This window comes from Ostrea edulis, chromosome 4, assembly GCF_947568905.1.
Source record: "Ostrea edulis chromosome 4, xbOstEdul1.1, whole genome shotgun sequence".
NCBI classification, from domain to species: domain Eukaryota; kingdom Metazoa; phylum Mollusca; class Bivalvia; order Ostreida; family Ostreidae; genus Ostrea; species Ostrea edulis.
The window spans coordinates 84,301,064-84,317,685 of record NC_079167.1 but is presented as its reverse complement, the minus strand read 5'-3'; the positions used below and the strand labels follow the sequence as shown (position 1 = coordinate 84,317,685).

At 33.7% G+C, this 16,622-nt stretch overlaps 2 protein-coding genes across 2 annotated transcripts in view; one reads left to right on the top strand and one right to left on the bottom strand.

Annotated features, from left to right (window-relative positions):
• LOC125669199 (uncharacterized) overlaps positions 1 to 2,259 on the top strand; it is a 42,544-nt gene extending 40,285 nt beyond the window's left edge. The window contains exons 39-43 of the mRNA XM_056161515.1: positions 90 to 255; positions 369 to 430; positions 516 to 648; positions 775 to 899; positions 1,704 to 2,259. Of these exons, the coding sequence (XP_056017490.1) occupies positions 90 to 255; positions 369 to 430; positions 516 to 648; positions 775 to 899; positions 1,704 to 1,782 (565 nt within the window). The 3' untranslated portion in view covers positions 1,783 to 2,259. The remainder of the gene's footprint in view (positions 1 to 89; positions 256 to 368; positions 431 to 515; positions 649 to 774; positions 900 to 1,703) is intronic.
• A 6,723-nt stretch (positions 2,260 to 8,982) lies between these two features.
• LOC125669651 (coilin-like) lies at positions 8,983 to 16,587 on the bottom strand. Its single transcript, XM_048904339.2, has 7 exons — positions 16,286 to 16,587; positions 13,262 to 13,991; positions 12,790 to 12,963; positions 11,762 to 11,809; positions 10,225 to 10,297; positions 9,313 to 9,383; positions 8,983 to 9,163 (listed from the first exon to the last, which is right to left on the bottom strand). The coding sequence occupies exons 1-7, from the start codon at positions 16,558 to 16,560 to the stop codon at positions 9,113 to 9,115; spliced, it is 1,422 nt and encodes a 473-aa protein (XP_048760296.2). The 5' UTR covers positions 16,561 to 16,587; the 3' UTR covers positions 8,983 to 9,112.
• Positions 16,588 to 16,622: the final 35 nt, after the last annotated feature.

The following is a 16,622-nucleotide window of genomic DNA, read 5'->3' as shown; positions in this document are numbered from 1 at the left end:
AAGAGACATAATATTAGTGAGTCATGGGAAGTTGATTAATATGAGGTGTCTTTAAACAGCTTTTGATTGTTGTTATTGATCATTTCCAGCATTGTCAGTGAGAAGAGTAGTAGCATTGAAATGTTCGACAGGAACTTTGGACGCTCGCTCTTCGCAGAGTATTCTGATCACTACTTATCAGACTTTGTCCTGCACGGAACGTCGGACACCAACTTCAAGGAGAAGTTGATTAGTGATCTCCACATGGCAACACAGGTATGATTACACTGATATCCTGTTTGCTTCCTACTGACAATATACATGTCCACTGAGGAGATTTGCGTGTTTATTTACCAGATAAACCAGAATATTTTTATTCATATTTGCAGCATTCAGCTTTAGATGAGCCAATCACAGAGGCTGTTTTCATTGTGGCTGACACCGATAAATGGTAGGTTTTCTCGCAGATTAAAGGTACTAGATTTACGATGAATAGAGTTGTGTATTTTTTGTCACTGACGAGTATGTGATTGCAGGACAGTGGATATCACCAGCAGTAGATCGTCAGACCAGCCCCCCAAAGTCAGTCGTGTCGTGGCTTCACAGCTCGTGTGCAATATGATGGATGCAGTCCAACAGCTACACAAACTCAAAATGAGCTCAGAATTTGTGAGTTTCTATACTACTGTTTAAGTTGTTACATTTATCAAGAGAATTTCTGTGGATACTAGTTGTGTACTTATTTTGTGTGTGGTTTGTTGAAGCCTCTTTAATATTGTGTGCATTTAATTACAGTGCTTAATGCACCTAGAAGACAGGCTCCAGGAAATCTACTTTAAAAGCATCATGTTGTCTGAGTATTTGAGAGAAAGCAAAAATCCAGGACCTTGTGACATCAAAGAATTAACCACATTGCTTGGGTAAGACATAACACCATCTAGTGGATATATTACACACCTAACGCCATCTAGTGGATATATTAACACACCTAACGCCATCTAGTGGATATATTACACACATAACGCGATCCAGTGCATGTATTGCACACCTAACGCCATCTAGTGGATATATTACATACATAACGCCATCTAGTGGATATATTACACACCTAACGCCATCTAGTGGATATATTACACACCTAACGCCATCTAGTGGATATATTACACACGTAACGCCATCTAGTGGATATATTACACACATGACACCATCTAGTGGATATATTACATACATAACGCCATTTAGTGCATATATTACTTACATGACGCCATCTATAGTGAATATATTACACACATGACGCCATCTAGTGGATATATTACATACATAACACCATCTAGTGGATATATTACATACATAACGCCATCTAGTGGATATATTACATACATAACGCCATCTAGTGGATATATTACATACATGACGCCATCTAGTGGATATATTACATACATAACGCCATCTAGTGGATATATTACATACATGACGCCATCTAGTGGATATATTACACACATGACGCCATCTAGTGGATATATTACATACATAACGCCATCTAGTGAATATATTACACACATGACGCCATCTAGTGAATAAATTACTTAGATAACACTATGTAGTGAATATATTTCACACATAATGCCATCTTGTGCACATACACTGTACATGTATTGCAGACATCTACTCAACCTGTTATATTGATGTGTACAAAACATTTATGAAATTGTTGATATTTTTAGGTTTGATACCGGAGATTTGCCATTGTTGGTTGCCATTGCTGGGACTCACTCTCCCAATCTGTCACTAGGAGTGGCATAATCTAAGGGGCCCAGCCAAAAACCTCCTTACATATCAGGCAGCATTTGTGATAGATCAGCTCAGATTCAGCAGGGTCCTACTGCAACTTTAGGACCTGATATTTTTTAATTTCTACGCGTTTAATGGCATATATATTTTTTAAATTTCTGTGTGCTTAATGACACAGATATCATGATGAATTGGAATAACACAAATCAATCAGAAATATTTTGCTCTTAATTTAGGGTACACACATGTAGGAAGGATTGTTGTTTTATTTGCTAAGTAAATTTACCTCACATTTTCTCGTACGCTTTATTTAATCATCCCTACTTGTGAACAGAAATTGTGCAGTTTTGAAGGCTAACAATGTATCTATGTCTATTTATGCTCCATCAGTTGATCTGGACTTCGTTATACTTTGTAAAGCTTAAAGCTGAGCATTGCCAGTATTATATTGTCATGAATTATTTATGAATAAAATGAATAGAAATGTGATGCATTGCTTGTCATTTGTATGAACTCGGTGGGGGGTGTTCTCCAGGTATTTCATCTGTGAAATTAATGGCAGTAAAATTTTACTTTTTCAAGCCATTGATTCTCAGCCTGAGGGTTAGTTTGAAACTTGCATTGGCATGAAGACAATAATACCTGCACTTAATTATTTTGTTTATTTTAAAGCTACATACATTATCGTCCATTTCTCAACAGTAGAATGTAGAATTGCATTTGGTTAAAATATCTTTCTTGGTTACTCTTCTGAAGGTCATAGGTCAATAGCTATGTCTGAAGCAAGTCTCAGTGAAGTTCTTAAATGTTACATCAGTATAGAACATGTTACATCAGTATAGAACATGTTGTTACATCAGTATAGAACATGTTGTAACATCAGTATAGAACATGTTGTAACATCAGTATAGAACATGTTATATCAGTGTTGAACATGTTACATCAGTATAGAACATGTTGTAACATCAGTATAGAACATGTTATATCAGTGTTGAACATGTTACATCAGTATAGAACATGCTGTTAAATCAGTATAGAACATGTTGTTACATCAGTATAGAACATGTTGTTACATCAGTATAGAACATGTTGTAACATCAGTATAGAACATGTTACATCAGTATAGAACATGTTACATCAGTATAGAACATGTTACATCAGTATAGAACATGTTGTTACATCAGTATAGAACATGTTACATCAGTATAGAACATGTTACATCAGTATAGAACATGTTACATCAGTATAGAACATGTTACATCAGTATAGAACATGTTGTTACATCAGTATAGAACATGTTGTTACATCAGTATAGAACATGTTACATCAGTATAGAACATGTTGTTACATCAGTATAGAACATGTTGTTATATCAGTGTTGAACATGTTACATCAGTTTAGAACATGTTGTTACATCAGTATAGAACATGTTGTTATATCAGTATAGAACATGTTACATCAGTATAGAACATGTTGTTATATCAGTATAGAACATGTTGTTATATCAGTGTTGAACATGTTACATCAGTATAGAACATGTTGTTACATCAGTATAGAACATGTTGTTACATCAGTATAGAACATGTAACATCAGTATAGAACATGTTACATCAGTATAGAACATGTTACATCAGTATAGAACATGTTGTTACATCAGTATAGAACATGTTACATCAGTATAGAACATGTTACATCAGTATAGAACATGTTGTTACATCAGTATAGAACATGTAACATCAGTATAGAACATGTTGTTACATCAGTATAGAACATGTTACATCAGTATAGAACATGTTACATCAGTATAGAACATGTTGTTACATCAGTATAGAACATGTTACATCAGTATAGAACATGTTGTTACATCAGTATAGAACATGTAACATCAGTATAGAACATGTTGTTACATCAGTATAGAACATGTTGTTACATCAGTATAGAACATGTTGTAACATCAGTATAGAACATGTTACATCAGTATAGAACATGTTACATCAGTATAGAACATGTTGTTACATCAGTATAGAACATGTTGTTACATCAGTATAGAACATGTTGTTACATCAGTATAGAACATGTTGTAACATCAGTATAGAACATGTAACATCAGTATAGAACATGTTGTTACATTAGTATAGAACATGTTACATCAGTATAGAACATGTTACATCAGTATAGAACATGTTACATCAGTATAGAACATGGTGTTACATCAGTATAGAACATGTTGTAACATCAGTATAGAACATGTAACATCAGTATAGAACATGTTGTTACATTAGTATAGAACATGTTGTTACATCAGTATAGAACATATTCTTACATCAGTATAGAACATGTTACATCAGTATAGAACATGTTACATCAGTATAGAACATGTTGTAACATCAGTATAGAACATGTTACATCAGTATAGAACATGTTACATCAATATGGAACATGGTACATCAGTATAGAACATGTTACATCAATATGGAACATGTTACATCAGTATAGAACATGGTACATCAGTATAGAACATGTTGTAACATCAGTATAGAACATGTTACATCAGTATAGAACATGTTACATCAGTATAGAACATGTTGTTACATCAATATAGAACATGTTACATCAGTATAGAACATGTTATATCAGTATAGAACATGTTGTTACATCAGTATAGAACATGTTACATCAGTATAGAGCATGTTATATCAGTATAGAACATGTTGTTACATCAATATAGAACATGTTACATCAGTATAGAACATGTTATATCAGTATAGAACATGTTGTTACATCAGTATAGAACATGGTACATCAGTATAGAACATGTTACATCAGTATAGAGCATGTTACATCAGTATAGAACATGGTACATCAGTATAGAACATGTTGTAACATCAGTATAGAACATGTTGTTACATCGGTATAGAACATGTTGTTACATCAGTATAGAACATGTTACATCAGTATAGAACATGTTACATCAGTATAGAACATGTTGTTACATCAGTATAGAACATGTTGTTACATCAGTATAGAACATGTTACATCAGTATAGAACATGTTGTTACATCAGTATAGAACATGTTGTTACATCAGTATAGAACATGTTGTTACATCAGTATAGAACATGTTGTTACATCGGTATAGAACATGTTGTTACATCAGTATAGAACATGTTTCATCAGTATAGAACATGTTGTTACATCAGTATAGAACATGTTGTTACATCAGTATAGAACATGTTGTTACATCAGTATAGAACATGTTACATCAGTATAGAACATGTTGTTACATCAGTATAGAACATGTTGTTACATCAGTATAGAACATGTTACATCAGTATAGAACATGTTACATCAGTATAGAACATGTTACATCAGTATAGAACATGTTACATCAGTATAGAACATGTTATTACATCAGTATAGAACATGTTATTACATCAGTATAGAACATGTTACATCAGTATAGAACATGTTACATCAGTATAGAACATGTTACATCAGTATAGAACATGTTACATCAGTATATAACATGTTACATCAGTATAGAACATGTTGTTACATCAGTATAGAACATGTTACATCAGTATAGAACATGTTACATCAGTATAGAACATGTTGTTACATCAGTATAGAACATGTTACATCAGTATAGAACATGTTATTACATCAGTATAGAACATGTTGTTACATCATTATAGAACATGTTACATCAGTATAGAACATGTTACATCAGTATAGAACATGTTACATCAGTATAGAACATGTTGTTACATCAGTATAGAACATGTTACATCAGTATAGAACATGTTACATCAGTATAGAACATGTTACATCAGTATAGAACATGTTGTTACATCAGTATAGAACATGTTACATCAGTATAGAACATGTTATTACATCAGTATAGAACATGTTGTTACATCATTATAGAACATGTTACATCAGTATAGAACATATTACATCAGTATACAACATGTTTCATCCGTATAGAACAGGTTGTTTCCAGGCTGCCTCTACCATTAATCTAGTTCTTTCATCCAGCTGCAGCAAGTTTAATGTTGTGTATCTTTATAAGTTTAACCCTCAAACGGTCAAAGCTATAGAATATTAAGACTGAATCTGATTCAGAAATTAAACTGGGTCACTAAGAATACTTATCCAGAAAATATAGGTCAACTGCAGCATCTGAACAGACTAAACGCAACCATTCTATCTTAAAGCTTACATGAATTCTTAAATATGTATACATAATTCCCATTCCCTTCATGCAAATGCAAATTAAGTAAGGACCACAATATGCTCTGACCCATGATTCAATCAATGAATATGTATAGGTAAAGAAAGAATGGAGATCTGAGGTGAGATCTGCCATGCGTGCAGCCAGCCAGATACCTGGAAGGGGGCCCACTAGTGTGGACACTACCCGTGATACTGCACGGAAATAAAAAGGAACTGACAACAACAAAGAGATCGTGAATTAAGATGCGATTCCTGATGAGAAAACGAATCTTGTAAACTTTAGTATATTTTCATTACAGTGTATCTGATTCTCTTATATATACAAGTGTAGTTTTGAAGGTGCATGTATTGTAATATACATCTGTATATCTGAAAGAAATATGACCGATATAGTGAGATATATATACACATATTTATGTCAGCTTTAAGCAAGAAAAGGGCAATGTCTTTAAGCTTCATGACCCACAATAGTATATCAATGCTTTCATGTTGTTTTGAAAAATTGCAGCTTTTGTACTTTTGTCTCCCCTTTGCAAATTTATTTTGATCGGAAAAGTTCACATGAGCATTTGACTGTAATTACAACTTCTCTGGCCTTTCCAGCAAGCAGAAAAACAACCTCAAATGTGTTACAATAACCTCTATTTTTATATCAAAATACAACTAATGCATTCCAGAATAAAAAAGAAAATTCCAGGAGTACTTTTTCTAGGTTTTAGAGCAAACCTGTCATAGGGTAAACGAATTAAGATAGAGGAATGCTCTCCTATCTCAAATGTTGATGTAGTAACATTACTCTATCCTCTGTGGATCTTATTGCTCAAAATCTCTGATAGAGGAATGTTCTCCTATCTCCAATGATGATGTAGTAACATTACTCTATCTTCAATGATCTTATTGCTCAAAATCTCTGATAGAGGAATATTCTCCTATCGCAAATGCTGATGGAGTAACATTACTCTATCTTCTATGGATCTTATTGCTCAAAATCTCTGATAGAGGAATATTCTCCTATCTCCAATGATGATGTAGTAACATTACTCTATCCTCTGTGGATCTTATTGTTCAAAATCTCTGATAGAGGAATGTTCTCCTATCTCCAATGATGATGTAGTAACATTACTCTATCCTCTGTGGATCTTATTGCTCAAAATCTCTGATAGAGGAATATTCTCCTATCGCAAATGCTGATGGAGTAACATTACTCTATCTTCTATGGATCTTATTGCTCAAAATCTCTGATAGAGGAATATTCTCCTATCTCCAATGATGATGTAGTAACATTACTCTATCCTCTGTGGATCTTATTGTTCAAAATCTCTGATAGAGGAATGTTCTCCTATCTCCAATGATGATGTAGTAACATTACTCTATCCTCTGTGGATCTTATTGCTCAAAATCTCTGATAGAGGAATATTCTCCTATCTCCAATGATGATGTAGTAACATTACTCTATCTTCTGTGGAACCTATGATAGAGGAATGTTCTCCTATCTCAAATGCTGATGGAGTAACATTACTCTATCTTCTATGGATCTTATTGTTCAAAATCTCACCGCGGTGGCCGAGAGGTTAGAGCGTTCATCCTGCATGCGGAAGGCCGGGGTTTGAATCCCGGCCACGACAGACCACAGCCTTAAGTCGTTAAAATAGGTAGTGACAGTTCCATCACCAAACGCTCGGCATCAGCTGTGAATGTCATGGGTCCTCAGAGATGACCTTAAAAATGGATGTCCCGTGTCACAGTAGGTGTGGCACGCTAAAGAACCGGAATGTTCTCCCATCTCAAATGTTGAAGTAGTAACATTACTCTATCTTCTGTGAATCCTATGATTGAGGAATATTCTCCTATCTCAAATGTTGATGGAGTAACATTACTCTATCTTCTGTGGAACCTATGGTAGAGGAATGTTCTCCTATCTCAAATGCTGATGTAGTAACATTACTCTATCTTCTATGAATCTCATTGCTCAAATCTCTGATAGAGGAATATTCTCCTATCTCCAATGTTGATGAAGTAACATTACTCTATCTTCTATGGATCTTGTTGTACAGAAAAGTCTTAACAACTGATTGTTAGGAAAATTTCAGAATTAGAAACTCTAATATTGTCTTTGTAAAGCACATGCTATCTGTGTATGTACTGCACTATCTTAACAATTGCTTGTTAAGGGGCATCCTAAACACTATTGTATTCACAACTGTTTGGTAAGAAAATCAATTTGATAAGGGAACTGTATCTTCTCTCAATGATCATGATATAAAGAATTTCTATGAACACACACACACACACACACACACACACACACACACACACACACACACACACACACACATATACATGCATTAGGGCATTGGCAAAATACTATAAAAACAATCAATGGTAAGTTTTGATAGAAATGATAAGTTTTAAACGTACATTTTAATAGGTAATAATTAATGACATAATTGTGGTTATTTTGTACATCCAGTGAACGCAATACATACGAGGAAGTAATAAATTCTTTTATTTAGACAGGATAGCACGATTATAAGTATCAAATGACTAGTTTACATTCATTCTCGACCATCGGCTGATACATTCATGTCTGGGAGAGTAATGAACGACAACTCTGCACGGGAGATTGGTTTACATTGTGGTCCGGTATAAAACATATTCACACTCACAGACAGATAAATTAGAATAGAAAAAGATAACGTAATATAAAACATTGAATTTTCTGTACCACAAGGTAGTATATGTGGGTCTGTTCTTTACATCATTTATGCTAGTACTTTACAACATTTTATCAAAGACTCCGGTGTCTCACTACTTGGTTATGCACATTAGATATGTCAAGAAATCAGAGCAGTTTCCCCGAGTGGCAATTTTGTAACCAGGTTACAATAGGGAAAATCTTTTTGTCCTTTTTAGCACATGAAACATATATGTCTTATAGTCCAGGGCTACCTTTGAAAACATCATGAAACAAGAAAAGTAAAATGCATTATTTTATTTCAAATTTAATTTCAGTATGTACACATTATACAGCAATACTCTCACAGGTTTTGTCAATGATTGGATCGTAGTGTGAGGTCAATATTATTCTGGTTTGAAAAATAATTTGTTCATGTGATTAACCTCACTTCCATCATAGAGGTTAAAGGGTGAACCTCAATCTGAAATAGTCCAATAAAATTCAGGTTAGCCGAGGTGTATGTCATTAATTCAATTCAAACAAATCATATAGTGAAATAAATTGTATGAACAAATCAAATAAAACGTTGAAACAAATCAAATAATGAAATAAACTGTCAGAAAACTTTACGTTATTTTCCTCTGCATTCTTCTCAGTCTCTTCATCTTCAAGGTCCACATCAAACTTTCCTGCCCTTTTTTCTGGAAACAGGAACCAAGACAAATGATAAAAGCACTTATTATCATGTAGTGAATGTAGCCATTTTCATACTTGACAAGACTTGGATAAGATATATTGTTTCAACTTCTCTCCCTTCAAAAATTTGGTTTGATTACAACCGATTTCAATTGTTTTATCCTTTAAAAATCTGCTTTTAATTGTTACTGTCAAAGGTAACAGTAAACTGCATTGTTAAGGTAATTCCACCTCTCTAGAATTATAGGTTCAATCTTATACATGTATTTGATTGTTCATTTTTCAAATAATATACCCAGTATCTTAGTAACAAATAAAAATGATAAAATAAGTATGTTACGGTATTAATAATTTTTTTTTTATCAATTAGAACACATATACCTGTATCAACATCAGAAAATTGCAATTCTTCTTAAATAGCATATTATAAAAATTTCACAAAAACTGGTTTAAATGATATAATAATATTCATAACAATTTCATGAAACTGTTTCTTTAAAAAATATACACATTTTAAATGTTTGTTAAAAAATAAAGGATATCTATTGCATAATGGATTTGATATGTAATTACATGAAAACAGAGTTATTGCCCTTGGATTCAATATTTTGAAACATGTAATTGGTATATAACTTAGACTTTTGAAGTATTTTATGGTGAACAAGATCTTTTTTTTACAATGACTATTGAAAAAGACTCCAACAAAATTTATGTTCCTGTCATGCATAAATCTTATTAAATCATTGACTTTGCGAAATCTTGACATCACAGCAGGGTGGAACTACGTTATATACCACTGTACTGGCAGAACACAGACAAAAGCACACAGTATGACGCAGGACAAACCTCTAGAGAAGCCCGGGATGATGTTTAATTCAACAATCTGGGACGAGCTGTTAAAACTGATAACACTGGCCTCCTGCAAAGTACACAAAAAAATCTGACCTATTAGGGATTCTGTAAACTGTTTTCCTTAATCTTAGCATGATTACTTACTTAGATGAAATTATCGTTTATTGTCAAATCACATGATTACTTACTTAGATGAAATTACCGTTTATTGTCAAATCACATGATTACTTACTTAGATGAAATTACCGTTTATTGTCAAATCACATGATTACTTACTTAGATGAAATTACCGTTTATTGTCAAATCACATGATTACTTACTTAGATGAAATTACTGTTTATTGTCAAATCACAAGAACATGAAAATGCTAATGCTGCAATAAATTTGGTGGTAATTAAATGAAAACAAGAATTTTGATTTCAAGACAAACACTACCTTGATAACATGTAGCATTATTGTATGATTGCAATATAAACAAATATCAGCTTCACTGATTAGACTGTTAATCAAATTCTGTAATTAGTTAATTACTTGCATGTAATAAGAAATTTCCAGTAATGTTATAGTTTATAGCCCTCCAATCAAAATGTATCACATGTTTGAATATTGAAACTTTGTAGTTCATCTTCCTGTAACAGATACTGTACATGCCTCTGCTGAGAATTGAACCCTCTGGCACCACAGTCCAGTATTCTTCCAATCAAGCTCAAGGGTTAACCCACTAGCCAGAGCTAGTAGGAAGGTTATATATTTAGAGGTCCATGGTTTGATCCTCGGCAGAGACATATATACTTGACTGTGTAACATTCCTGTAATCAGTGATTCTATATTACCCTGTAATCTGTAATTCTATATTACCCTGTAATCTGTAATTCTATATTACCCTGTAATCTGTAATTCTATATTACCCTGTAATCTGTAATTCTATATCACCCTGTAATCTGTAATTCTATATTACCCTGTAATTCTATATTACCCTGTAATCTGTAATTCTATATTACCCTGTAATCTGTAATTCTATATTACCCTGTAATTCTATATTACCCTGTAATCTGTAATTCTATATTACCCTGTAATCTGTAATTCTATATTACCCTGTAATCAGTGATTCTATATTACCCTGTAATCTGTAATTCTATATTACCCTTTAATTCTATATTATCCTGTAATCTGTAATTCTATATTACCCTGTAATTCTGTATTACATTATAATCTGTAATTCTATATTATCCTGTAATCTGTAATTCTATATAACCATGTAATTCTATATTACCCTGTAATCTGTAATTCTATATCACCCTGTAATCTGTAATTCTATATTACCCTGTAATCTGTAATTCTATATTACCCTGTAATCTGTAATTCTATATAACCCTGTAATTCTATATAACCCTGTAATTCTATATTACCCTGTAATTCTATATTACCCTGTAATGCTATATTACCCTGTAATCTGTAATTCTATATTACCCTGTAATCTGTAATTCTATATCACCCTGTAATTCTATATTACCCTGTAATTCTATATTACCTTGTAATCTCCAACTTCTGGGGTGTAATTTTCAGACATTTCCAGCACCTACAAAGAAATAGAAAGTAAATAAGTATAAAGTTTTCTATTTTGAATAAAACAATATTTATTCGCAAAATCAGTGAATGGGATTGGGCAGCAGGCACAGTCTATTGCTTCTCTATTTGGGGCATTGCACCCTTTCCAAAGTTTTTCTTCATGTACAAACTGTATGGAATGGTAAACCAAATCACAAAACAAAATGCATAAAGACCAAGATTTTTTTAAGCATAGGAACATTCATGAATATATAAATGCATGTAATCATAAAAATTGCATGCATGCATTGCAGAAATATAGAATGTGTGTTTTAACATTTCCAGTGATTTTTCAACATTTTTTAAAAGGGTCCTGTGGCTGTCGAACTGGGAAGAATTGTCAACATTTTGATCAAATTGGGAAAACCTAGACATTATTGTAAATATGCTAGATACATTGTATCAAACAAGAAATGAAACACAAACTGATGTCATATTCTTCTTTTATTTTACATATTTAACTTTCTTTTCTCTAACCTCTTAGTTTTCGACTATTCTTTCTAAATCATCTAAAATTGACATGTCTTCGTCATGCCATACATAAACTATTCCCATTGAACTTCTTTTTAATCAAATACATTTTTCACCACTTTTTATTATTGGGAAAAGTGCAAGTTAAATTGGAAAAAAATTAGTAATTTTCTTTAGTTTTTTAGAGGGGAATTGGGCGATATTCTGATCTAAAATGGGTCTTAAAAAATCACTGGTTTCTGTAACATGCCATAATGATTACTTTCAGGCTTGAGTGTAATTCACTCAGGTGTGACAATCACATTTGGGGTATATATGGATAGAGTAAATTAGGCTAACTGAAAGAAATATGGTGGTCAAGATGAGAAATTTTTATGTATTTATTAAGTCATGTCAGCTTTAACCACTACCACATACCTTAAACACTATCACATGTCCAAAGTTCGAGTTATCATAGAAATGGTTCTACATGCATCATACCTTGAATGCTATGAAATCACCAGGACTTGGGTTGCCTTGGAGAAGTGGAAACTGTTGGTATTCCCGACGTACAGGGATTGCGATGACTGGGGCCTCCTTGACCAGTGAGCTCTCCGGACTGTCCATCGATGGAGGATCAGGACCATCTCCTTGTCCATTAGTCTGACCATTGTTCTGTTTCAAAAGAAAATGGAATCCTACGACTGCTTTACTGTAGACATATTTAATTCCACGGGATGACTTACATGAAATTCTACTACGTTCATGAAACTGCAGACATAACAAAAATAAGTACCGCGTAAAATAATGTACATTTACAGTAATTCCATAGAAATCATTAAATGATGCAGACATTGGTGTAGGAGTCTTAAAATTACTCTTAAAAGTATTGGCAAAGAGCTTTAATATGTTTTCTTCATGAAGTGGACGCTTTGCATGATTTAGTGATGTGAACAGAACATGAGTTTCTCACTTGTAACACAAGGGACCTATTGGTCAGCCTAGTACTTAGTTGTTCCTCTTTGGTCAGTTCTCTGAAATCACTGGTCTTAATCTGCCGACTTCTCGGTCGAGAAAACACCGTCACTCCATTGGCTAGAACTGACTGTGACATGGCCGGTGTCTTTACTCTGGGAGGACTGTCACTGTACGTGACTTCTGTCATTTGACTTTTGTGATACACGGGTGTGCTGGTTCTCTGTGTTAGCTGGTCCTCCCGCTGTACAAAGTCTTGCTGTGTCCTGGTGACATCAAATGTTGAGCACGACTCTTCCTCCTCATTGTCTGATGTGAACTTGATGTGCAGGTTCCCCGACATATCTGCATGGTGTTTGAGGGGCCTAACATTAACTGGCTTTGTGCTGCTAATCACTGGGATCTCTGTTTTCTCTTGACGATTTTTTCGCTTTCTAGTGCGCTTTCTTTTGTTGGAAGGAATTGCGTCCACTATTTGGTCAGAACTTTTCACCGACTCTGATTCCACATTGCACACAGCGATCGCGTGATTTTCGGTCGACATTTTGCGTTTCTTACTGGCCTGATGGTGGTCATCATCAGACTTGCAGGTGTCCATTTCTTCATGATTTCTTTCTGTGTTCTCACTGTGTTCTAGTGTGGATTTCTCCTTCTTCTTTTTCTTCTTTTTACTTCGCAATTCTATTTTATTTGTATTTGATTGATCACCCTGCTCTAATGTAGTCAACCTAAAAATACAATTCAATATCTGCAAGCAGAGCAACAATAGTCAGGAAAACCACAGGGTTTTGACACAATCTAAGCAAACTGGTATATATAGTATAAAGAGTACCAGTTTGCTCAGATTGTGTCAAAACCCTGTGAGGAAAACTGTCAAGCCTTAAGACATTTTGAAAGTCCAAGAACCATAACTCTGCTGGAAGTAAGTAAATTACATTTAATCCAGTTGTAAAAAAAAATGTAAAGTTATTACGGTATTCTGTATTAGTGTGAAATTAAGGATGAATAGCACACCAGAGAAATCTGATATGGGTAGAAAGTGGAGAATATATGTGCAATAATATTTAGAAAATGAAGTTTCAAATCTCACTTATTTAGTTAAAAAATGCTGATATTGCAGAAAGTAATCTGAATTTTTTTTATAACACCTGCTGGATTTGATCACACAAACTAAAGATCAGCAGTCAACACGTTAATTGAACTACCCAGCTAGGCAATTAGATACAAAAGGAATATACATGTACTGCTGACATTTATATTTTTCAAATTTTAAGGAAGTCAGCCATCATCATGATGTATTATTCCTCCTTAAAAGTCATCCTATCTGCATCTAGCTCACAGCGATCGTCGGAAACCCACGGTTGATTACGCTTTGTTCCTCTGAATCCTCTCTCCATCAACCGTGGGTCCATTTAATACTTTTGATACATTCCTGCCCTACTATGTTCACAATTTCTTATTTAACATACTATAACTAATAGAAGTGGATAAATTAACATATAACTAATAATATACTATCCTTTAGCACTCTCTCTTGCTGTTCATTGCAGTTTAGTGTAATTTACACATACAATTCAACATACAATCTTCATATTTATCTCTATACATTATGTATCTGTTTATTGTACATGAGGCAGAAGCGGATTTCTGTTTGGGATATCCTTTAGCACCTATTCTTGGTGCCTCTTGTTGATATATCGGGTATATTTCGTATGATTATGTTCAGATGTACATCGCTACAATATCAGCAATATGCACCATTAGTTAAACAATCTCATAGTCATATATGGATATATTTATTGACTCATTTACTGCGAGTTTGTTGCTTTATCATGTCAATAAGCTGCTGGAATGTGCGTGCTATTATATATTCTGCATTGGGCAGAAGTGGACTAATTAACACAATTAAGAATATTATACTATCCTAAAGTATCCTTGCTGTCCATTGCAGTTTAATATATTTTACACAATCATGCGATTTCTGTTTTATATCCTTTAGCACCGACTCTTGCTGCCTCTTGTTGATGTATCAGGCACATTATATATTGCATTAGGGATAACACACATGTATCGTTTGCTTACATATGAAACTTGAAATACCACTAATGAGTGTATTACTCCAAGAATTACTCTTCACTGTGTATTGTCTTTACTGTATCAACAATTATAATATATGTTACATGTTTACACCCATTTGTGCCCTGATTTGGTAATAAATACTACTCTATTCTATATATTATGGGAGCAAGCCCTAATCTCTGACGGTCAGTCCAAATATTCAGCCAAGCCGAATCTCAGACAAGATTAGACTTAAACAGGTCCAGTCCAAAGACTATTAATACCTACGTAGCTATTGATAGCTACCTAAGTATTTAAACCTACTTAAAGTAGCTACTTCTACCCACTTTTACCTGTTTTTAAAAATATAAATAAATAATAATTAAGGTGCATCTTTTAAACATGTCAGTCATTTTATGTATAATGTTGTGCATGTACACGGCAAAATTCGGAGTGTAAATTTGAATACTTTACGAGGGTGGAGAATACAGAGGAAATACATGAAAAATCGACCCAAAAACCTTTTATAATGTAAAAATGCATGAAGGTAAACTTTAAAATCAATACAGATTTGTAAGACATTCTAGACTTCTTAGATCATATAGCTTTGATCCTAAGCTCCTACAAAATGGAACTGGGTGTAGTTATTGATGCAAATTTCAAAGGTTAGAAAGTAATTCTTTTTGTCCAATATTTTTGTGGTATTCATCGTCAGTGTAAGTGAATCAAGAAATTTGGTACACACCATATTGCGTCGTTCCTGCATTTGGCCACGAAATGCAAGTAAATGAAAAAGTAGGTAAAAATAGTTACCTGTAGTAGGCTTAAATACCTAGGTAGCTATGAGTAGATACGTAGGTAGAAATAGTCTTTGGGCTGGACCTGCTAGATCAAGACCCTGTGCATCTACCGACGTAGACCTTATCCATATTGTAAATCATCATTTATGGACTATATTACTTACCGATCAGAAGTGTGCTCTGACTCTTTGAAATACAAATGTACAGCGTCATCTTCACGAAATATGCAGGATTTTTCCCACTCCGGGACTCTACAGCTATTGACAAAGATAGACAAAGACCCATTTTCTTCGGGCATGAACTTTTGCTTAATGTAGGAAATAAATTCTTTTACTTTGGGATACTTTTTTGTTTTTACTAAAACCCATGAACTTTCCAGAGGAAGATTATTAAACAAAAGCTTTACACGGACAGGTGCTACTTCCATGGTCGCAGACATGTTTCTTTTACTATTTTATCTTCAAAACAAAAGAGTTCACTAGAAATAGCATTATCAATCAA